This window comes from Pristiophorus japonicus, chromosome 3 (genome assembly GCF_044704955.1).
Source record: "Pristiophorus japonicus isolate sPriJap1 chromosome 3, sPriJap1.hap1, whole genome shotgun sequence".
In the NCBI taxonomy this organism is placed as follows: Eukaryota; Metazoa; Chordata; class Chondrichthyes; family Pristiophoridae; genus Pristiophorus; species Pristiophorus japonicus.
The window spans coordinates 38,469,697-38,494,789 of NC_091979.1; the positions used below are offsets into that span (position 1 = coordinate 38,469,697).

A 25,093-nucleotide genomic window follows, 5' to 3' on the forward strand; every position below is an offset into this window, starting at 1 on the left:
CCACCCCCAACCTCGAGATGTCTGCGCTCCTCTAATTCTGCCCTCCTGAGCATCCCTGATTGTAATCGCTCAACCATTGGTTGCCGTGCCTTCTGTTGCCTAGACCCCAAAGCTCTGGAACTCCCTGCCTAAACCACTCTGCCTCTCTACCTCGCTTTCCTCCGTCAAGACGTTCCTTAAAACCTACCTCTTTGAGCAAGCTTTTGGTCACGTGCGCTAATTTCCACTTACGCGGCCTGGTGTCAACTTTTTAGCGCATAATACTCCTGTGAACCACCTTGGGACATCTCACTACGTTAAAAGCCCTATATAAATACAAGTTGTTGTTATTTGCCTCCACCAGGTGTTGATCGCTCCTGCTGTGAAGTTCGTGCTCAATTTCCTTTCAGTCAGTTTGAAGCTTGCGCGGTTTCATTGAGCGTTCCAGATTTATATTTCCTCTGCTGCCATCACACATGCTCCTGCTCCATCGTGCCAACCAAGCAGAGGCTGTGGCCAAATGGGAGTGTCCGGTTGTGCCCAGCTGCAGCACTAATTTGCAGCTTGCACAACGCACGCACAAAAAAAAATAATCAAAGTCAAGCTGACTGTTAATTAGGGGAACATAAGCGGAGCAAATGAACATGCGACATCCTAAAATAAAAAACAGGAGCTAAAACCATCCTTGCAGCTGCTGCGTTTGGCAGCAAGAGCACCACAGTTGTGTGATGGGAGGCTTTGCACGTGCAGAGCACATCACTGAGCACTGCCCTCGGAGGAGATTTGCAGGCAGCCTACAAGATATCCAGGCGGTTACACCGGAAGCTTTGTCCTGGATATCCGACTTGGATATTGATGTTCGATTTGCTTTGTTACGACCATACGAAAGAATGGTCGCTTTTTTGTTTTCCTCGCCACCAGTAACATGTTTCAAGTCAGCTTCACAAATGCCTGCACTTCGCTCGGCACTATCAGTCAGATGGTTACCTCAGGGCTCAGTGAAATCACCCAGTGAAGGGCTGGAGCCATGCAGATCTCAGCTGTGGCAGTAACAGGGCTGCTGACAATTGCACTCTGTCCCTGCCTTGACCCGGCTTCCTGCTCCTGGATTGTTTTCCAGCAATCCAACTCGCTGAATGTTAAGTGAGCACCCGATGTTCCTCTCAGTGGTCTAACCAGCCTTCAAGGCTCCTACATGAAGAATGGCGACTTGGGCAGGGTACTGGGATGGCAGCCAGTGTTCATGGTACTGTGCATACAGGAAAAGAATCATAGAATGGTTACAGCACAGAAGGCAGCCATTCGGCCCGTCGAGCCCATGCCGGCTCTCTGCAAGAGCAATTCAGCGAGTCCCACTTCCCCGCTCTTTCCCCGTAACCCTGCAATTTTTTTTCCCTTCAGGTACTTATCCAAATCCCTTTTGAAAGCCATAATTGAGTCTGCCTCCAGGCAGGGCATTCCAGATCCTAACCACTCGCTGCGTTAAAAAAAGGTTTTCCCACGTTTCACCTTTGGTTCTTCTGCCAATCACCTTAAATCTGTGTCCTCTGGTTCTCGGCCCTTCCGCCAATGGGAACAGTTTCGCTCTGTCTACTCTGTCTAGAACCCTCATGATTTTGAATACCTCCAACAGGTCTCCTCTCAACCTTCTCTGCTCTGAGGAGAACAACCCCAGCTTCTCCAGTCTATCCACGTAACTGAAGAAATCAATGCCTTTAGGAGAAGAGGTGGAGAGAAAATTAAAAATCACAATGGCCTAGAATTTGCAGTCAGCGGTGAAGCAAAGGCATTTGCCCCCGTCCCCAAAGTACACTTCCCACAAAGCTCTCGCGATCTCTGTGGCGAGAAGTTCGTCTTTTCCGACGTTCAGTTGTGGTCAGTATAAGTTAATGGGGAATCCCTAATATGAACCGCTGTGATGTCAACAAGCTGTCAAGAGGTGTCACAATTGTGTGGGGAGGACTGGTTGGGCTGGGTGCTCTTTACCTTTCCACCATTGTTCACAGATTTATATGTAACCTTCAGGGCTACTGACCCGAGGGTCGTGCGGCTCTTTGTCGGCCGGCACAGATACAATGGGCCAAAATGGCCTCCTTCTGTGCTATAGATTTCTATGTTTCTATCTAAGCAGCCAATCACAATGCAGAATTCTCACAGATCGGGAACCAGGAAATGAAGAAACTCCTTTGATTCTAACTTTTAAAACAGGTTAGCAAAGCAAATGTTGGGACTCTCACATGGACAAAATGTAAAACCTGAAATAAAGATGAAAATTTTTTTTTAATCATTTTTTTTTTTAAAGTTCCTTAAAATTTTACATTTTTTTATCAAAATGAATAAATTTGACAGTTCCCACAATTTAAATTTGTTTATCAGGACCATAATGCTTGTTAGCAGTCGATACGCTATTAAAAACCCCAGTTAGAAAAGGGTCTAATTTTTAATGGGGTTTTTAACAGCGATATTACCACGGAAAAGCCGACTGTCAGTTTCACTGATGACCCTGATTACACGGATTGCCGGCTGTGGGTGGGGGTGATGGTGCACAGTGCAGCCAGTGGAGCAGTGAATGACTGAGCGCAACTTCAGGATTTCCGCGTTAGGATGCAACGTTCGCTCGCTGTTATTACCCACTGCAAATTCCGGGCCAATAAATGTAGTCTCTTTTATTTATGGGCAAAAAGTTGCCACTGGACAAAAAAATTCAAGACCCAAGATGGGACAAAACACAACCCCTCAATGTCCAACAGAAACCTGATCAAATAGCACCATGAGACCAGCGGCCTACATCCCCAGAGTCTTGGGATGGACAATATTGACTCTTTACGCTCAATTATTTTAAAATTAAAACCCATTCTTGAAATAATACGAGTGTATTGCTGCCAAAATTACTCACCAAAGCTAAAACTCCAGAACTCTTGCGAGGGTCCCTTTATATCGACATAACCCCCGTATACGTACATCTGAGCCTCAAACACCACCGCCGTGTGACCCTTCCTGTTCTTGGGCGCCGGTTTCTGAAGAAACAAAAGGCAGTCATCGTTAATTGTATTTCCTCTCCTTTCAGTCACCCTATGCTGCTGCGCACCTTAAACCTGGTAGAAAAGGCAGGCAACCAATAATCTTACACCCGGGCCTCTGCCATTGCTCCTGTGTGGGGCACACGAGCGTGACTCTGGGTCACTACATATGTCTCAGCCATTCAGTAGTCATGTAAAAATTGTGCTTAAAGGCAGTCGACACTGCGCATGTAACCATGGAATAGCACAGCACAAAATGAGGCCAGTTCTTTCAAAGAACAATTCCAGTAGTCCCACATCCCCGCTCTTTTCCCCATATCCCTGCAATTTTTTTCTCCTTCAAGTATTTATTCAATTTCCTTTTGAAGGCTACTACTGAATCTGTATCCACCCCGCTATCAGACTGCTCTCCACCATTCCAACAATTTGCTTTCACGTCAAAAGAATGAATAAACTGGTGTTTGTACTCCCAGCAGCAAATTATCCTGGGCCTCTCAGAGCGGCGCTAATTTGTTTACACTGTGAACTCTCAGGAATAATTATAGATGTAATGCAAGACAAGTTGTGACCTATTAAAATCGGTTAGTATGGATTTTACTGCTTGAAGAGAGAATTGAAAGTGAAAAAGGTGAGACAAAAGTGGAAAAAAAATAGGAAAATATTGAAGGTTATGGGAAGCGAGCAGGGGGAATTAGTGATGGGGAACATGGAGATGGCAGAACAAATATTTTGTATCAGTCTTTACGGTAGAGGACATTAACAATATCCCAACAGTGGATCGTCAAGGGGCTATAGGGGGGGAGGAACTTAACACAATCACAATCACTAAGGAGGTGGTACTCAGTAAGATAATGGGACTAAAGGCAGATAAATCCCCTGGACCTGATGGCTTACATAGAAACATAGAAAATAGGTGCAGGAGTAGGCCATTCGGCCCTTTGAGCCTGCACTATCATTCAATAAGCTCATGGCTGATCATTCACCTCAGTACCCCTTGATCCTCTTAGCCGTAAGGGCCATATCTAACTCCCTCTTGAATATGAAGGGGTTAATAGGGTTAGTGCAAAATTGCTGTGCTTGAGAAAAACAAAACAGTTGACTTAGCATGTACTGAAGGACAGGATGCGATACGCAATTGCGAGAAGGTCACAAGATGCTGAGCAACATGGAAACCAACTGCCAGCTAGAGGAAAGAGGTCAACTGCACACCAGATGCTGGCCAAAGATAAGGAAGTGAGCTGGACAAACACGACTATAAAATTGCTGTATGTGTAACACCAAATTGAGTTGTTGCCTGGTTGAGGGACCTGCATACAACTCCCCTGGTACCTTGTATTAATAAACTGTGTGTGTTTTCAACTCTCTAACGTAGTCTCGGAGTAGATTTATTTCTACCTCGGGGTTTTCCCCCAACAGTTTTGGCGCAGCGAGCAGGGTGTACCGGTAAGCCCTCCTGACCAAGACTCGAACGTATGGGGATAAGGTCGGATTTCATGACATCCCAGAAATTGGAATGTCGAACCGGCAGGGGTGAGGCCGCCGGACACCCAATGAACAAGTGAGCCTCGGGGAGGTTTGATAACAGACACAGTGAGTAGAAATTAAGATAAAGTAGAATATAAGTAAGATAAGTGGTGTGTAAGAGAAACGAGTGTCCCCGTCACTTCAATTGTCACAAACTACCTCAATCACCTAACTTGAGCCGGAATTAAGAGGGCAAATGCCCCACGTGATGGCCAAGGATTAAGGTCGAAAGGAACACCAGGAGGATAAAGTGACAGCGGAAACCTGTGAGTGACTGTGTGATACGCATGAACTGGTGTGAGAGTTGAGGGATAATCCTATCGCAATAAATAAGTGACGGAGTAGAAGTAGGCCCGAGTGAAGAGACTCATTCGCAGAGGAAGCGAGGGAAGGTCAGATCACATAATGGCGTCCAAGGAAGACCTTGAATGGGGGCCAGGAGGGTCTCTTAGTAGGTTCTATGCAGACAACCAGAAAGGCTTAATAGATAAAATGATTAAAGACGGGTGGGATCCCTCGGCTGTCCCCAAGGAGCAAAAGAATTGGTGGGAGAAACAGAAACAGAAAAAGGCAAAGAAAGCCGGAGCACTTTTAGTATATCAGTTATGTGTGTTACAAAGTAAAACCAAACAATTAGTAGAGAAAAGTAAGGAAACAGAAGCCGAGAATAAGAAATGGAGAGAGCGGTATGAACAAACCGGCAAGTGGGGGAGATCAGATTATGACCTCCCTCCGACTTATGTTGCCACAGTAACCGCCTCGGCTCCTCCCTTTGATGAGGAGACCAAGATGGAAGGGTCAAATGACGTTTCAGTAAATACAGAAAGGGCAGCCCCTCCTAAGGTAACCCAGGGCGTACAGGGCGGGAACTCCCGATATCAATACTACACTTTCACCCCCCCCACAGAAAAACAAATGATGAATCAGGATTTGGGAAGTCTACAACCACGGAAGAGAAATGTAGAATTTTGGCAAAAGTTAGAAGAATTGTATGATACCCACGATATGCATGAGCGAGATGTCCACCAAATAGTTTGGGCTAAGTGTCCAAAGGACTAGTGGACAGGGCTAGCACCCCCTCACAGTGACGGCACATGGATACCTGCCGTGGTTGCCACAAGGGCACAATGGGACACTGCCAGAACGGGGTTTGTACAGGCTGTATAGGCCTTAATGGGAGCATCCACTCCAAATTGAGGACTGATAATGCAGACCCGCCAGAAAAAGGGAGACAACGCCAATGACTACGGAGAGAGGTTATGATTCCAATACCAAGAATCCTCGGGACAGGCGGCCCCGACCAGAGACGACCCAGTCTTCGTGAAAATGTTTAAGGACGGTCTTTTGGCCGACCATCAAAAGATCTTAAAAATAGGGGCGGTAGTTGCGGACACCTATGATCAAGCTGTCCGGTGGGCATGCCACATTAACTCTGGGGGAATAAAACAAGAAGTGGCCACGGCTAAGAGTAGTAAGAGTGCGGGCCGAGGGGAATGCTACAACTGTGGCAAGACGGGTCATTTTGCCACCGACTGTAGGGGCCCCAAAAGACCAACCGTCCGATGTGACAATTGTGGGAAAAAGGGACATGCCACTGATAAATGTTGGGCGCCCAAGGAGAAAAGAAATAGTCAGTCAGGCCTTAGAGTAGAGGAGATGAACCGACAACAGCTAATCACAGCGCTGAGGGACTTAGGAAGTGACTGAAAGCCAGCGGCCCCTGTGGGGCAGGGAGAGGATCCGTGTAGTCACATAACAGCGCTGTTAGGGTGCTGACAGTGTGTTATGTTCGTGGATACCGGAGCATCGGTATCTATGACAGATATTCCCTTGCCCACAACTAAACATGTATATAACTGGCATGGGAGGATCTGCCACCACAGCCCACCAGAGTGAAGTAATTTTATTGGAGATAGCTGGTATTCTATTTTATGTATGTCCCGATCGAAACCGGTCCGAGGAGTGCGTAAAGTATTAAGACTCTAGCTACTGTAGGAACTTTATAGCCAACTTCGCGGCAATCGTGGAACCAATGCAGAAACTAGTTAAAAGAGGAAAACCAGCTCTAGAAAGTGTGGAGTGGGGCCCGGAACAAGAAACAGCATATGGCCAGATAAAGGAAGCCCTGATGTCAGCACCAGACCTAGGACTGCCAAATATGAATGCACCGTTTCACATTCATTGTGAAAACGAGGGCGAGTTTTACGGAGCAGTAGTTACTCAAATGCATGGAGACTGAGCCCGCCCAGTAGCTTACTATTCCACCCAACAGCCGCCCATGGCAGGAGGTCTGTCAAGATGTGTAGCAGCCTTGGGTGGTGAAAGTTAGTGAGCCAGTAGTAATGACAGGGGAGGTTATACTCCATACCAAGCATACCTTGGTGGAAATGCTCAACACCGGGAAATTGCGCTCCGTGTCCAACGTCCGCCGGGCCAAATGGGAAACAGTATTACTTCCCTTAGATGGGTCCGTAAAAATTGTACGAGACACGGGGGAGAACCTGGCAGAGGGCCTCTTATCCGTGGGTGAGCCTCATGAGTGCCAGGCACAGGAATGGGAGGACTCGCCGGGACACTTAAGTGAGATTCCCCTTGACCTGATCCTGTACATGGATGGGTCCCGGAAATATATTCAGGGGACCCCGCATACGGGATGGGCAGTGGTAGACGAAGCGTTAAACACTCCGAAAGGGAAGGTTAGACGGAGGACTGTCGGCCCAAGTAGCTGAACTCACTGCCCTGACTGAAGCCCTCCTACTGGCCGAAGGCCGGCAGGCAAATATATATACGGTTAGCCGCTATGCCTTCGGGGTAGTCCATGACTACATGACTGCCTGGGCAAGGAGAGGGTTTGTCACTTCGGGCGGGGAGGCTATCAAACATGAGGGCCGAATCAGACTACTATTAGACGCCACCAGTAAACCCACAGAGGCAGCAGTGATCAAGGTTAAGGCTCACCAGAAAGTAGTAAACAATGTCCAACGGAGCAATGAAGCAGCAGATAAAGCGGCACAGGAAGCAGGTATATCCTTAGAAGTACAGGAAGAAGTTGTATGTAGTATCATTACCAGGGAAGATATAGACATTGTGAGATTACATGCCGATGTAAGTGATGAAGAAAAGAAAGACTGGGGCACAAAAGGAGGGAGCCAGGGTGACGACTTCGTATGGAGGAAAGATGGGAAGATGATAGCCCCGGCTTGTATTAGACAAATGCTCATGGAACTACACCACAGCATCAGTCATGTCAGATGGAACGTCATGATAACAAACATAACTGGGGATTGGTGGTGGCCAGGAATGGGACGTGACATAGCTAAGTACTGTCACCAATGTGTCACATTACCCCAGCACAACCCAGGAAAGGCCGTTAAGGTTAGAATGGCTCACCAACCACGACCAAGGAGGCCGTGGGAATGTATACAGATAGACTTCACGGGACCTTTACCATCCTCAAGGGGCAAGAAATACTGTCTAGTAATAATAGATCAGTTTACGTGGTGGGTAGAAGCGTTCGCCACGCGAAACTGCACCGCAATCACGGTGGCCCGAATATTGGCAGAGGAAGTAGTCCCTCGTTGGGGTGTCCCTATCCAAATCGATTCCGACCAGGAAACCCATTTTACCAGACATATAATGACGGAGGTGTGTGCTATGTTGGGTATTAGACAGAAGTTTCATATCTCCTATCAACCGCAAAGCTCTGGGATGGTAGAACGTATGAACAGGACACTTAAAACAGCCCTAGCAAAGGCCATCCAAGAGACGGGACAAGCTTGGGTGGATTTATTACCCACAATCTTGATGAGACAAAGGGCAATTCCTAACCGAGTGACGGGATTAACTCCATATGAGTTGATGACATGCAGGGCAATGCGCCTGCCAAAAGGACTCATAACTGGGGGATCCGACGTAGGACCCCCGAGGGATCGGATTAGAAAGTACGTCATGGAACTGAGTAAGCAACTTAAGGAATTCAGGAAGGAAGTAAGGGAACGGTAGGCAGGCAGGGACGAACAGAAGGAATTGGAGGACCAGGGAGAGGTCCCATAGGGAGGCGCAAAGGGAATGGTAAAACGTCTACCAGGACGAATGGGGTTTGCTCCCCGTTGGTCTAGCCCATTTGTATTCCTAATTAGCGGAGATACGTGCGCCTGCATAGATATGGGTGGGGTTGGCCGATGGAAACATTGGTCTCAGCTTAAAGAATATGAATCCAACGACCCCAGCACAAGCGAACAAAACAAATAACCCTGCCTTCATACACATTCTAGGAAACTGAAGGCGGACGCATCAGCAGAAAATGCAGGAAGAAATAAAGACGATCCAAGATGAATATGTTACGCGATATTATGTGCAGTTTGCTTTTTGTGTAATTGTAATATGTAGCCTAGGGAGGACTCAGGCCAGAGTACTCCCACGGATCAAGAGAGAGTTACATGTGAACACCTTTTTGTACATGTCATACACCTATGCCAAGAAAGCCAACGTTGCCAGCTGTTGGGTCTGTGCCTATGTCCCCACACAATCGGAGGAAGGAATTCCCCTACAATCAATCCCACTTAGTGATAATGAGATGGCCAGCTGGATGTTTAGAGTTAGAACAGGGTCCACAAACATTGGTTCTTATGCAATAGAGGCAGACGACAGCACCATAACAAAACTTAAAAGTCACGGCTATAATCCAGAACATTGTAGTGGGTGGAGACGGTCAACCTATAATGATTCCTATCTACCACCGTTCCTGAGAACAAGGTGTAAGAAGGGACAGGGAGGGGGGCTATGTCTCACAAGGCAGGGACGACCGGAAGATCCTATTGTGGGGTACAGTAACTGCACATATAGCCTTACCTTACCTGCCGAAGGGGGTAGGGTGACACTCCAGTCATTAAACGGAAACGGTGACTTTTCGATCCAATGGGACCCCCCAGCGATAAATAAGTATACGCCCTACAAGGGGACTCATTTTGTGTGCGGTCACAGGGCTTACCCCTGGTTGCCCCGAGAATGGACGGGTTCTTGTTATCTGGCTTATATTGTACCCTACATGTATCACCTGGGTTCTCTGAAGGACCTCCACTGGAGAGCCAGACCAGCCATCACGAAGACTGAAAGATTCTGGGCCATTGCGTTTCCCTGATATGGAATGGGTAAATTGGCAAGGGAATCCATTAACATGGCTTCTGTCCTGGAACAGGTAGCCAACGATACAGCTTAGTTAAGGTTAATGCAGAGATGGTAGCCCTCCGCACAGTAGCTCTGCAAAATCGGATGGCCCTTGACTATGTGTTGGCAGAAAAAGGGGGAACCTGTGCCCTGATCGGGGCCGAATGTTGTACACACATCCCGGATAGCTCGGGAGAAATGACCAATCTGGCAGAGCATATCCAAGAAGAGGTTAAAAAGCTGAAGCAACCACCAGCCTCCACATTGTGGGACTGGTTCTCAGGGTGGTCAGGATCTATGGAAACGTCACTAATCCAAGTCCTGGTTACCTTTGTGGTGGTGGTAATAATGCTGTATTGCCTATGTATGTTACTTAAATGTTATATAAGCAAAGCACTGTCATCTTTACTATCGAGCAGACCTGTAACCCAACCACCCTCAAACTACGAGAACCCGGCAGTGTCTCAGAAGGTAGTGTACATACGCCCAAAGCACCTATATAATGAGGTCTTACGAGCAGCAGAATGAGGTGCGACAGGAGATGGGAACCTGGACCCCAGAGTGGAGACCCCGGGGCTCAGGAACCGGCACATCACATCACCAATTTCTGCATAAAGACTGGGTATACGTTGGCCCAGAATTATGTATTTGAAAAATTTCAGCCAAATGGGGGAACTGAAGGGCTTAATAGGGTTAGTGCAAAATTGCTGTGCTTGAGAAAAACAAAACAGTTGACTTAGCATGTACTGAAGGACAGGATGCGATAAGCAATTGCGAGAAGGTCACAAGACGCTGAGCAACATGGAAACCAACTGCCTGCTAGAGGAAAGAGGTCAACTGCACACCAGATGCTGGCCAAAGATAAGGAAGTGAGCTGGACAAACACGACTATAAAATTGCTGTATGTGTAACACCAAATTGAGTTGTTGTCTGGTTGAGGGACCTATATACAACTCTCCTGGTACCTTGTATTAATAAAGTGTGTGTGTTTTCAACTCTCTAACGTAGTCTTGGAGTAGATTTATTTCTACCTCGAGGTTTTCCCCCATTAAATATATCCAATGAACTGGCATCAACAACTCTCTGCGGCATGGGATTCCACAGGTTAACAACTCTCTGAGTGAAGAAGTTTCTCCTCATCTCAGTCCTAAATGGCCTACCCCTTATCCTAAGACTGTGTCCCCTGGTTCTAGACTTCCCCAACATCGGGAACATTCTACCCGCATCTAACCTGTCCCATCCCGTCAGAATCTTATATGTTTCTATGAGATCCCCTCTCATCCTTTTAAACTCCAATGTATAAAGGCCCAGTCAATCCAGTCTCTTCTCATATGTCATCCAGCCATTCCAGGAATCAGTCTGGTGAACCTTCGCTGCACTCCCTCAATAGCAAGAACGTCCTTCCTCAGATTAGGAGACCAAAACTGAACACAATATTCCAGCTGAGGCCTCACTAAGGCCCTGTACAACTGCAGTTAGACCACCCTGCTCCTATACTCAAATCCCCTAGCTATGAAGGCCAACATACCATTTGCCTTCTTCACCGCCTGCTGTACCTGTATACCAGCTTTCAATGACTGATGAACCATGACACCCAGGTCTCGTTGCACCTCCCCTTTTCCTAATCTGCCACCATTCAGATAATATTCTGCCTTCGTGTTTGTGCCCCCAAAGTGGATAACCTCACATTTATCTACATTATACTGCATCTGCCATGCATCTGACCACTCAACTAACCTGTCCAAGTCACCCTTCAACCTCTTAGCGTCCCCCTCACAGTTCACACCACCACCCAGTTTAGTGTCATCTGCAAACTTGGAGATATTACACTCAATTCCTTCATCTAAATCATTGATGTATATTGTAAAAAGCTGGGGTCCCAGCACTGAGCCCTGCGGCACTCCACTAGTCACTGCCTGCCATTCTGAAAAGGACCTGTTTATCCCGACTCTCTGCTTCCTGTCTGCTAACCAGTTCTCTATCCACGTCAGTATATTACCCCCAATACCATGTGCTTTGATTTTGCACACCAATCTCGTGTTGTACCTTGTCAAAAGCATTTTGAAAGTCCAAATACACCACATCCACTGGTTCTCCCTTGCATCCTAGGGTCTTAAGAGGAGTAGCGGCAGGGCTAGTGGATGCATTGGTTGTAATTTACCAAAATTCCTTGGATTCTGGGGAGGTCCCAGCAGATTGGAAAACTGCAAATGTAACGCCCCTATTTAAAAAAGGAGGCAGACAAAGAGCAGGAAACAATAGACCAGTTAGCCTAATATGGGAAAATGTTGGGAGTTCATTATTAAAAAGCAGTGGCAGGACATTTGGAAAAACATAATTCAGTCAGGCAGAGTCAGCATGGATTTATGAAAAGGAAGACATGTTTTACAAATTTACTGGAATTCTTTGAGGATGTAACGAACAGAGTGGATAAAGGGGAACCAGTGGATGTGGTGTATTTGGACTTCCAGAAGGCATTTGAAAGGTGCCACATAAAAGATTACTGCACAAGATAAAAGTTCATGAGGTTGGGGGTAATATATTAGCATGGAAAGAGGATTGGCTAACTAACAGAAAACAGAGAGTCGGGATAAATGGTTCATTCTGGTTGGCAATCAGTAACCAGTGGGGTGCCACAGGGATCAGTGCTGGGACCCCAACTATTTACAATCTATTAATGACTTGGAAGAAGGGACTGAGAGTAACATGGCCAAGTTTGCTGACGACACAAAGATGGGAGGAAAAGTAATGTGTGAGGAGGGCACAAAAAATCTGCAAAAGGACAGACAGGCTAAGTGAGTGGGCAAAAATTCGGCAGATGGAGTATAATGTTGGAAAGTGTGAGGTTATGCACTTTGGCAAAAAAAAAAAATCGAAGAGCAAGTTATTATTTAAATGGAGAAAAATTGAAAGTGCTGCAGTACAGAGGGACCTGGGGGTACTTGTGCATGAAACACAAAAGGTTAGTATGCAGGTCCAGCAAGTGATCAGGAAGGCCAATGGAATCTTGACCTTTATTGCAAAGGGGATGGAGTATAAAAGCAAGGAAGTCTTGCTACAGTTATACAGGGTATTGGTGAGGCCACACCTGGAATACTGCGTGCAGTTTTGGTTTCCATATTTACCAAAGGATATACTTGCTTTGGAGGCAGTTCAGAGGAGGTTCACTGGGTTGATTCTGGAGATGAGGGGGTTGACTTATAAGGAAAAGTTGAGTAGGTTGGGCCTCTACTCATTGGAATTCAGAAGAATGAGAGGTGATCTTATCGAAACATATAAGATTATGAGGGGGTTTGACCAGGTAGATGCAGAGAGGATGTTTCCACTGACAGGGGAGATTAGAACTAGAGGGCATAATCTTAGAATCAGGTGCCGCCCATTTAAAACTGTGATGGAGAAATTTCTTCTCTCAGAGGGTTGTAAATCTGTGTAATTCGCTGCCTCAGAGAGCTGTGGAAGCTGGGTCATTGAATAAATTTAAGACGGAGATAGACATTTTCCTAACCAATATGGGAATAAGGGATTATGGAGAGCGGGCAGGGAAGTGGACCCGAGTCCATGATCGTATTAAATGGTGGAGCAGGCTCGAGGGGCCGTATGGCCTACTCCTGCTCCTACTTCTTATGTTCTTATGAGAATGGGATTAGACTGTGTCATTCATGCAGAGAAAGGGATTTTAACGATGAGACCTTTGAATTTGAAGTGATGGGGGACCAACAGCCAATGTGGGTCAGGGAGTGCAGGGGTAATGGGTGAGTGGGATTTGGTGCGGTTTGGGTTGATCTGCGAGCTAACTCCATATACCTGCCTTTGGACCCTATCCCTTAATACCTTTGGTTAACAAAAAGCTAGCAATCTCCGATTGAAAATTAACAATTAATCGCGCATCAATTGCTGTTTGCGAAAGAGAGTTCCAAACTTCTACCACTCTTTGTTTGCAGAGGTGTTTCCTAATTTCACTCCTGAAAGGTCTGGCTTTGATTTTTAGACTGTGCCCCCTGGTCCTAGAATCCTCAACCAGCGGAAATAGTTTCTCTCTATCTACCCTATCTGTTACCCTTAGCATCTTGAAAACTTAACCCTAACCCCTTAACCTTCTAAATTCTAGGGAATACAACCCTAATTTGTGTAATCTCTCGAAATCCGGGTATCGTTCTGGTAAACCTACGCTGTACTCCCTTCCAAGCCCAACATATCCTCCTACGGTGTGGTGCCCAGAACTGCTCACAGTACTTCAGGTGTGGTCGAAATCTTTGCCTTAGTTTTGCAAATAGTCTGGCTTAGCCTGCGACTGGGGAGGGCTTGGAATAGGGGGAAGAGAGTGCTGAGTTTGTGGTGGGGGACTGAAGATTACGGCTCTGGTCTTCCCAATATTTAGCTGGAGGAAATTACGGCTTATCCTAAAACAACAACAACTTGTATTTATATAGCACCTTTAATGTAGAGAAATGTCCCACGGCGCTTCACGGGAGTATTACATAAGAACATAAGAAATAGGAGCAGGAGTAGGCCATTTGGCCCTTTCAGGTCATCCTTATTTTCAAATCCCTCCATGGCCTCACCCTTCCCGATCTCTGTAATCTCCTCCAACGTCACAACCACCCGCACACCCCCCCACCCCGCGAGATGTCTGAGCTCCTCTAATTCTGCCCTCTTGAGCACCCTGATTATAATCGCTCAACCATTGGTGGCTGTGCCCCAAGCTCTGGAACTCCCTGCCTACACCTCTGCGCCTCTCTAGCTCTCTTTCCTCCTTTAAGTCATTTAATAATATCATCGCTGATCTGATCATGGACTTCGCTCCACTTCCCTGCTCATTCCCCATAACCCTTTTATGAGTTAAAAATTTGACACTGGGCCATGTAAGTAGAAATTAGCGCAGGTGACCAAAAGCTTGGTCAAAGAGGTATGTTTGAAGGAGTGTCTTGCTTAAAGGAGGAAAGAGAGGTAGAGAGGGGGAGGAGAAGAGAGATACATGCGGGGGGCGGGGGGGAAGGGAGAGACACATGGGGTGATGCGGCAGAGAGACGCATGGGTGGGGGGGGAAGTCAGGGAACTCGGGGAAGACGGATCACATTTTTCGGAAAGCTCAGTGCGTCAGGGACATCGTTGAAGTGGATGAAATCCAGAAGTCACGACGCTGCCACTATTCACTTCATACCCAATAAACTGGTTAACAATCTGTGACCCACACAATGCCCCAGGGGGAGGCAGCACTTGCGCTGGGGTAAGGAACTTGGGCTAGAACTTGGTGGCTTTTGCTGGGTTGTTTGAGATCTGTCCTCTCTGGCTTCTGAAGTCAGAATGGATCCAATTTGCAAAGTCAGTCAGAACTCGGGCTGGGCAGTTCCAGTTACACATTCCAGAGAAACATCAGGGTGTAGCTTATCCTCCTAGGGGACCAATCAGCAATAGGTCATGTGATAATGGAGAGCCAATCAGAGACACGGCAGCCATTTTATTAGTACAAACAAACGCATCCATAAATATTGGTCAGGACACTGGGGATAATTCACCTGCTCTTCTTTGAAATAGTGCCATGGGATCTTTTACGTCCAGCTGAGAGAGCAGATGGAGCCTCCTCGGTTTAATGTCTCACCCGAAAGATGGCACCTCTGACAGTGCAGCGATCCCTCAGCACTGCACTGGAGTGTCAGCCTAGATTTTTTTTGTGCTCAAGTCTATGGAGTGGAACTTGAACCCACAACCTTCTGACTCAAAGGCGAGAGTGCTACCCACGGAGCCACAGCTTATACTTCAGGATCAAGGACTTTGGAGTCAAAAGAGGATGGGATGTTGGAGATAAAATGGTAGTTTAAAAGGACAGGGATGTTGAGACAGCTGCACCCATCCAGGCAAGTGGAGAGTGTTCAATTACACACCTGATACCCATCTTCCTAAAAGAAGACAGGGAGAGGACTAAACCAAGAAATTATAAGCCAGCTAGTTTTGTATTAGTTGGTGTCACTTGAAGAAACCTGAGTTTTTCAGATCCAGTCAGCGAGAATTTCTAAAGGGCATGCTAAGCTTGACTAACATTATACAATATTTTGAAGAAATAAGAGAGAGGATAGAGGATAAAGGAAATACAGTGGATGCAGACACATGGATTTCCAGAAGGCATTTGATAATGTATCAGATAAGAAACTTATGGCAATATTAACAGCACGACATTGTGAATCATAGAATATCACAGCACATTAGTAGCTCATTTAGCCAATCAGCACTGGTGTCTTTCTCCACATAGTGCAATCCCATTCATCTGCTCACTTCCCATAACCTTCAATATTGCTCAAAGCATCTAATTCCCCATTGTTGTAGAGAGTCGAAAGATATATATAGACTTAGGCATTAGGCACCTGCTGGATATTTAGAACTCACATAAGCTTAAATGGACACACACATAAAATGGCTGCCCAGGCATTATGGGAAATCAGGTAGTCAAACTGTGAACTGTTGAACGTTCACTGACCGAGCAATAACCCTGTGAGGCCCACTGTAGGAATGCCTGGGAAGGCAGAGATAAGAAGGAAGCCATCTCCTGTGAACAAGGCCATAAACCAATTAATTCCCCAGGAAGAAAGATAAGAGGGAAACCATTTGCTGTAAACAAGGCTACAAACCAATTATTTCTCCCAGATGAAAGAACTAGGGAGAGAACATATAAAGTCATCGATCAACCCAAATTGACAATGGTTCCCTGGTTACTAGGAGAATTCTATTGGATTAAAAAACCTATATGTAATCTATAATCGTTATGATTGGCTTGTGTCCAGCCGTGATGAGCTGTGTAACTGCAGTAAGCTGTTTTTTAACTGTTGTAAAACATATAAAGGTACATGTAACTCTTTGTTCTGTGAAGAGAAACCTGGATACGGTCCTGAGTTTTTCCTTCCCGCTGAGCGTAATAAAGCTGCTTCAGCATTGGAACCGACCCTGAGTGTTGAGTGATTCTTCAGAGAAAACACTAACGCTAACAATGGCGTAGTCGGCAGGATTTCCCGGAGTCGCTGGACGCCCTTGGAAAAAAAACCCGGGTGAGTATAAAAAACAATTTTTAAGTATAAAGGGTGCGGAAGGTGGAAGCTGGTTGATCGACATGAGGAGACGGTCTAATATCTCAAACGCCTAGCCTGAGCCTGAATTAAGAGGACTTTTGTCCCACGTGACGGCCAGGAACCAAGTAGGCGTAGGGAACACACTTAGACCGTGGGATCGTGATACCGAGAGACATCTTCCGGACCCAGTAGTGAAATTTGAAATACCCCGGGGTAGAACCAAGCGGTGTACAGCGGCTAACGGAATCCAAACCTGTGAACAGGGTCGGACCAACGGGCTGAGCGGTGGTAGGTAGTCGTTAAGGATATGTAGAGCACTGCGGGAATTGCTTAAACGCGTTTTTAAGAATTGTATAAGTTTGTGTAACAGCAGAACTTGTGACCTGACAGTAGCCAAGAGACAGTTTACTACAAGTCGCGCTAGAAAGAAAGCGGACCGCTGAGAGTAGATTCCTAACGATACCAGTCCTACCCAGGAATGGCCATGAAAACAAGTAAACTCGAGTGGGGACCAGAAGGGTCGCTTACCCGCCACCTGGCGGAAAAACAAAAGAAGCTAATTGAAAAAATGATTAAAGCAGGGTGGAATCCTCAGGAATTAGTTATGTGAGGAATTATTTAGATAAAACTACGAATTCCCTGAAAGGTCATGGATCCAAAAATAGAGCCGGCCAAAACAAGAAGAGAGACTGTTGTAAATGTCTGATCGTTGAGTGAGAAGTGTCTGTGTGATTTTTGACTGCAGAATGAATTTTTGTTTTATGTTTTCATGTTCCGAAAGCCTGGTTGGAAGAGGAATGCAAGTGTCTGTTTATTTTAGAAACAGAGTGAAAGTCTTTTTTTTTAAACCCTTTGTAATGTTGTCCTGTATGTGGGAAGTTTTAAGACATTTAAGTTAGAAACGCAGGTGTGGATTTATTCGGATGATAAGTTACGGAGCTAGGAGAATAAACAAATAAAGAATAGGTTTGTTGAGCAAAATATTTATTTGACATGCTCACTTACTTGCCGAAAGAAAACATGCAATGATTGATTGGGTTGAAAGACATAAATTTAGTCTCGGAATGAGATAAAGAATGCTTTAAAAAAAAAGAGCTTCTAAAAAAAAAAGTTTCAAATAAAGATTGAAATTACAAAGTTTGAATTGGGATTTTGAGATATTCAGAGAAGGCACAGGAAATACTGAGGTGGATTTAAAAGAAAAAGATTAAATTAAATCTGATCAGGTCAAACTCCTGGGCAAGTGGCGAGCTATCTGCGAAGGTGTAAAAGGAACTTTTGGAAAATGTTAAAAAACAGCAAGCTTTAGTAACGGCTTTGAAACTGGAGCATTTTGAGATAACGAAAGGCAGCACTCAAACTCTCAAAGCTGGTCTCCATTCCAGTTATGGAGAAAAAGAAAAAGATAAAGACGCCACTTTGAAAGTAAACAAATTAACAACTTTATGGAGTTACGAACCCTCCGTGTAAAATACAAAACCTAATTTGAAGAAAGAAAAAAAAAAAGATGTAACGGACTAAATGGAAAAAGACATAACTTACTAAATACTAGTTGATGTTTGCTGTGAAAAAGATATTGGTTTAATTAGAAGAGGAAAAAAAAAAAAATTGGAATAAGTAAAAAACACTCTACATGGATTCGAATTTTCAATTATGAAAAAGTTTCAATGCAGTTTGAAAAGATTTCCAAAATGTCCCGAACAGTCTAAACAAGCAGGAGGGTTTTGAAGATAACGAGGAGAAAGAGAGAAATAAAAAAAAAACAGAATTGAATTTCAGTAAACAAAATTGCTATTGTATGTGTGGTCTTGTTTTAAAACAATTTAAAAAAAAAAAATTCTTTGGCAAGTACTTGAATTAGAAGTTAAGAAAACATTGGAGTTTACTCTAATGATTTATGCTGTTTAACGGATTCCTAATTTCGAAGCCAGTTTTGAAGGCACAAAGACTTTTTTTTCAGATGATTACGTGAAGTCACGTAATGACATCAGGTCTTCTTACAAACCTGGAAAGGAGTTAACCCTTTCCATTGACAGCCGTTTTATACTGAACATTATTAATTTGGATTTCTTAATAGGGAAAAAAAGGACTCACCTAACAGAGGAAACAAAAATAAAAACAGAACTAGCTTATGTAATAATACTTGCCTGATACAATAAAGAAATAGATATTCAATAAAACAAATTGAAGAGTTAAAAGCTAAGATAAACAGGCTGGAAGAGATAACGGGACTAGACGGATAGTGCAGTGCGCAGCCATAGCACCATCACCTCTGGCAATAGAGCCAATGTACCCCACGGTGGGTAGGTGTAGTCCACAAACCCAACCTAACGGTAAAGCAGACAGCGATGTTTGGAGGAATAGCTTTGGCCTTGGTCATAATAGGAGTTTGGGTAATATTTAAGTGGGTAAAGACACGGGCGCACGCCCTACAGATTCAGCTCGAAATGGTTCGATTATAACCTTGTCCTTCTGATTTTGCAGGGTGACAGGGACACTCGTAGAGCAAAAAAACTTAACCCCTGGTGACGACCAGGCCGTCTGTTTAAAATTACAGATAATACTTACCGGAATGGGAATACGAAAGGCGCTACTCGTAATATGGATAGCCATGCGACATGCACGTACCCTGGGCAACACCGACGGACAGCAGAGCACGCTGGAAATAAACAACTATATGAACTATGGAGTCTTGTTTAATTTAACGGACGGAATGTGCATCCCAGCAACCAAGGACTGGAGCAAGGACAGGACTTATTTTAATGCATGGTTACAAGTGAATCCTAATAAGAATCCTAATAAGAATAAGAGTATGTGTACAGTGCTCCACGGGTATAAGGAGCAGATGCATTAAACGGAGGGATGTCAAAGGGCCTGATGAATGTACTTTCGGCATAATTTGCGCGCCTCCGGGACAATCCCAGCAATCAGTCATCCGCAAGAAGGGAATGGGGCTGTGTGGGTATTACGAGGAGGCGGGGGCGGCTGCAATATAATTGTATGTATGTTTCTCACCCCCTCCGACACCGCGCCCCATAAGAATCACTACATTGCCCGAAGAACTGCCTTGTCCCATAACTACTAAGGGACCAGAAAATGGGATTGCAATGTACAACGAAGGGGAATTATTGTATGATAATGTTAAACATGAAATTGTGCCTGTTCTGATCAATATTTCAGGCATCCAGATGCCGGAATATTGTACCGAACAGTCAAGGAAGATGTACAATGTATTAAGTAAAGTGGTAATGCAGCAGGCTGCCGATGCCATGGGTGCCAGTAAGTTCCGGGGACAGGGGTTAGCACCCAGGGTGAAGAGGGAAATAGTAAATGATGTTGCTACCGTTTTCAATACAGGAACCTCCGTAGTGAACTCGATAGACATACAAGGGCTAAATGAGAGGGTAGAACAGCTTAAAGGGGTGATGAAGGGGTTATTGGAGAGGGTGGAGCAAAACCAGGAAGACCAGGCCAACCTAGGAAAGGAGGGGGCCGAAATCCAGTTGGATGGCATCTCAGTCCTGGAAGCTCACGCTAAAACCATCAATCACCTCATTGATAGAGAACAAGAAGATACAATAAAGCAAAGACAGGGGCAACTCTGTCATGCTTATGGTCTGTGGATGGTGGGACAGATCCGCCACAACCTCAACCAGATCCAACGCGGGGAGGTACCCGATTGGATAGACAGTTCACATTTAGCTCAGTTGGCGAACCAAAGGGGGACACTGGATAATTGTACTCTGAAGGGACTGACCCGAGTATACCCCGCAATTCCAGATTGCCAGATGGGTAGGACTACCGGGATAGGGATAGTCCTGTTGATCCCCATAGCAACGCCGGACTCAGGGCCGTTCCCCTTATACCAACTAGAGAATATCGGAGTAATACGGGAAAATGTCTCCATACGCTACTACCTGACCACCACCTCTGCCGTTCGTCGAAACAACATACTTACCGGGATTTCCCTAGCAGATTGCAAGCAAAGGGGGGAAATCACAGTATGCCCTCACCCGGTGGGCCGAGGCGAACTAGACGAGTGCGGGTTTAACCGAACCAATGGGTGTGTACTAGAAATAGTGCCCGCACACATGCACTTCGCGAGGGCAGGCTACGGAGGGAGGGGAAGATACTGCGTCTCTACTACTGAGCGTTCATACCAGTATAATGACCTGCAGTGCCCTATACCGCAGCCAAACTTTTGCTTTACACCACTACGACCTGTCGCGATCGGGCAAGCGCATATCACCCAGGTTAGGCGCCGGAAGTCCGAAGTTATTGAAGTAACTGATCAGCTCCATGATCATTTGCAGGATTATGACGAGCCAGAGCAGGTCCCTATCCCACATCTAACCGAAGTATTACGGGAGTTGAGGCTCAGAGTGGGTCAATCTGTAAAACTCTATCACCAGCTACAAACTAAAATCAAAGAAGATACCGAGGTAGACTTACAAAGTCAGAGTTGGTGGAGAAAGGTCTGGGACTGGGGAATAAATGTGAACATCCACCCATGGATTCGAATTATTTCACACACACTGGTCGGAATACAATTAATCTTAGCAATAACATGGGGCGTGATGGCCTGCCAGGTATGCAGGCGCCACAAACGGCAGAAACGGACCAATCACCGTTCCCTGGATATTAAACAAGTCTGTTTGATAAGGGGACGGGAGGAGCTAGCCTTTGTTAATTTGATTTGAGCAACCGGAACTCCTGAAACCGCGTGACTGGCCAGCACGTTGAGGCAAGGAATACCGGGCCGTGCACAAATATCAGATAAAGGCAGTATTTCGGTTAAAAGGGGACTAGGGCTAGTCCCTTTACCGAAAGGGGGAATTGTTGTAGAGAGTCGAAAGATATATATAGACTTAGGCATTAGGCACCTGCTGGATATTTAGAACTCACATAAGCTTAAATGGACACACACATAAAATGGCTGCCCAGGCATTATGGGAAATCAGGTAGTCAAACTGTGAACTGTTGAACGTTCACTGACCGAGCAATAACCCTGTGAGGCCCACTGTAGGAATGCCTGGGAAGGCAGAGATAAGAAGGAAGCCATCTCCTGTGAACAAGGCCATAAACCAATTAATTCCCCAGGAAGAAAGATAAGAGGGAAACCATTTGCTGTAAACAAGGCTACAAACCAATTATTTCTCCCAGATGAAAGAACTAGGGAGAGAACATATAAAGTCATCGATCAACCCAAATTGACAATGGTTCCCTGGTTACTAGGAGAATTCTATTGGATTAAAAAACCTATATGTAATCTATAATCGTTATGATTGGCTTGTGTCCAGCCGTGATGAGCTGTGTAACTGCAGTAAGCTGTTTTTTAACTGTTGTAAAACATATAAAGGTACATGTAACTCTTTGTTCTGTGAAGAGAAACCTGGATACGGTCCTGAGTTTTTCCTTCCCGCTGAGCGTAATAAAGCTGCTTCAGCATTGGAACCGACCCTGAGTGTTGAGTGATTCTTCAGAGAAAACACTAACGCTAACACCTTTAAAACTATGTACGGACTGTGCTACAACTGTGGACAGAGAATTCTGCATTCCGACCACCCTCTGTGCAGGATTGGTTTCACAAATGTATCACACAAATAACAGATGATTGGAGGGCAGAAAGCAACAGGTAGGGGTGAAAGGAAGCATCTCAGATTGGAAAGATATGGTGAGTGGTTTTCTATAGAGCTCTGCATTAAGACCATGTTCTTTTTTTTATAGGTATACATAAATGATCTTAACTTAACAATTCAGGGAACGGTATCAAAATTTGATGATGGCACCAAATTGCAGGACGTGGCAAATTGTGATAAGGGCTATTCAAGAGATCATCATCATCATCATAGGCAGTGCCTCAAAATCGAGGAAGACTTGCTTCCACTCCAAAAGTGAGTTCTCAGGTGGCTGTACAGTCCAATACGGGAATTACAGTCTCTGTCATAGGTGGGACAGACAATGGTTGAAGGAAAGGGTGGATGGGGAGACTGGTTTGCCTCACGCCCCTTCCGCTTGGTTTCTGCATGCTCTCGGCGACGAGACTCGAGCTGCTCAGCGCCCTCCCGGATGCTCTTCCTCCATTTAGGGCGGTCTTTGGCCAGGAATTCCCAGGTGCCGGTGGGGATGTTGCACTTTATCAATGAGGCTTTGAGGGTGTCCTTGAAACGTTTCCTCTGCCCACCTGGGGCTCGCTTGCCGTGTAGGAGTTCCGAGTAGAGCGCTTGCTTTGGGGGGGGTCTCGTGTCAGGCATGTGGACGATGTGGCCCACCCAGCAGAGCTGGTCGAGTGTGGTCAGTGCTTCGATGCTGGGGATGTTGGCCTGATCGAGAACACTGACGTTGGTGTGTCTGTCCTCCCAGTGGATTTGCAGGATCTTGTGGAGGCAGTGCTGTTGGTACTTCTCCAGCGCTTTGAGGTGTCTACTGTATATGGTCCACATCTCTGAGCTATTTAAAGGTAGGTATCACTACTGTCCTGTAGACCATAAGCTTGGTGCCAGATTTGAGGTCCTGGTCTTCAAACACTCTCATGACCGAAGGCTGCCCTGGCGCACTGGAGGCGGTGTTAGACCTCGTCAATCGATGTCTGCCCTTGCTGATAGTAGGCTCCTGAGGTATGGAAAATGTCCACATTGTCCAAGACCGCGCCGTGGATTTTGATGACTGGGGGGCAGTGCTGTGTAGTGGGGTCAGGTTGGTGGAGGACCTTTGTCTTACAGATGTTTAGTGTAAGGCCCATGCTTTCATACGCCTCGGTGAAGATGTTGATGATGGTTTGGAGTTCAGCTTCTGAATATGCGCAGACGCAAGTGTCGTCCGTGTACTGTAGTTCGATGACAGAGGATGGGACGACCTTGGATCTAGCCTGGAGGCGACGACGGTTGAACAGGTTCCCATTGGTTCTATAGTTTAGTTCCACTCCAGTGGGGAGTTTGTTGAGAGTGAGATAGAGCAATGCAGCAAGGAAGATCGAGAAAAGTGTTGGCGCAATGAATTAGCCCTGCTTGATCTCAGGTGTTTACTAAATTGTTATCTTTTTCTTTTTATCAGCTGATGTATGATATTTTTCTTTTTAAAAGAAATAGTCTTGACACATGCAGCAATATGAGATTGGGTGAGTTGGGGAGAGGCCACTGGGAGGTATTGTGGCATGATAGTTGTAAGGCAATTTGGAGGTTGGGGTCTGTGCCAAGAGGAAGCCATGGATGTGCAGCTTGTATTCCTGACATGATGGTATTCCTGATAATGATGTGGTGGATCCAGAGTTATGGCCCTTACTGATACTGGTGTGTCTGGAATTGTTGGAACAATTGTGAAATCTCTATCCCAGAGAAATGTTGATGCTCAGTCGTTGAGTATTTTCAAGACAGAGATCGATAGATTTTTGGATACATAGAATCATAGAAATTTACAGCATGGAAGGAGGTCATTTCGGCCCATCGTATCCACGTCGGCTGACCAAGAGCTATCCAGCCTAATCCCACTTTCCAGCTCTTGGTCCATAGCCCTGCAGGTTACAGCACTTTAAGTGCACATCCAAGTATTCTTTTAATGTGGTGAGGCTTTCTGTCTCTACCACCCTTTCAGGCAGTGAGTTCCAGACTCCCACCACCCTCTGGGTGAAGATATTTCCCCTCGTATCTCCTTTATACCACCCCCCAATTACTATAAATATATGCCACCTGATTGTTGACCCCTCTGCCAAGGGAAACAGGTCCTTCCTATCTACTCTACGCAGACCCCTCATAATTTTATACACCTCAATCAGGTCTCCCCTCAGCCTCCTCTGTTCCAAAGAAAACAGACCCAGCATCTCCAATCTTTTCTCATAGCCAAAATTCTCCAGTCCAGGCAACATTCTTGTAAATCTCCTCTGCACCCTTTCCAGTGCAATCACATCTTTCCTGTAATGTGGTGACCAGAACTGCCTACTCCAGCCTAACCAGTGTTTTGTACAGTTCATTTTATACAGATACTAAGGAACTCGAGGGATATGGGGATAGTGCGGTAAGGTGGAGTTGAGGTAGAAGATCAGCCATGATCTTATTGAATCGCGGAGCAGGCTTGAAGGGCTGAATGGCCTACTCCTGCTCCTATTTCTTATGTTCGTATGATCCCGGTCCGGACGGTGAATTGCATCTGTGGTGGATCCGTTGGTCAGGATTACGGCTTGCATGTCATCGTGGAGCAGGTGGAGGATGGTGACAAACTTTTGGTGGCAGTCGAAACGGAGGAGGATGCTCCATAGTCCCTCACGGTTGACAGTGTCAAAGGCCTTTGAGAGGTCAAAGAAGGCCATGTACAAGGGTCGATGTTGTTCCCTGGATTTCTCTTCTAGTTGTC

At 45.8% G+C, this 25,093-nt stretch overlaps 1 protein-coding gene across 2 annotated transcripts in view; it reads right to left on the bottom strand.

The window, feature by feature from the left end:
* klhdc3l (kelch domain containing 3-like) overlaps positions 1-25,093 on the bottom strand; it is a 92,292-nt gene that overhangs the window by 6,169 nt on the left and 61,030 nt on the right. For both annotated transcript variants that reach the window (XM_070874369.1, XM_070874374.1), the window contains exon 6: positions 2,876-2,996. In XM_070874369.1, the coding sequence (XP_070730470.1) occupies positions 2,876-2,996 (121 nt within the window). The remainder of the gene's footprint in view (positions 1-2,875; positions 2,997-25,093) is intronic.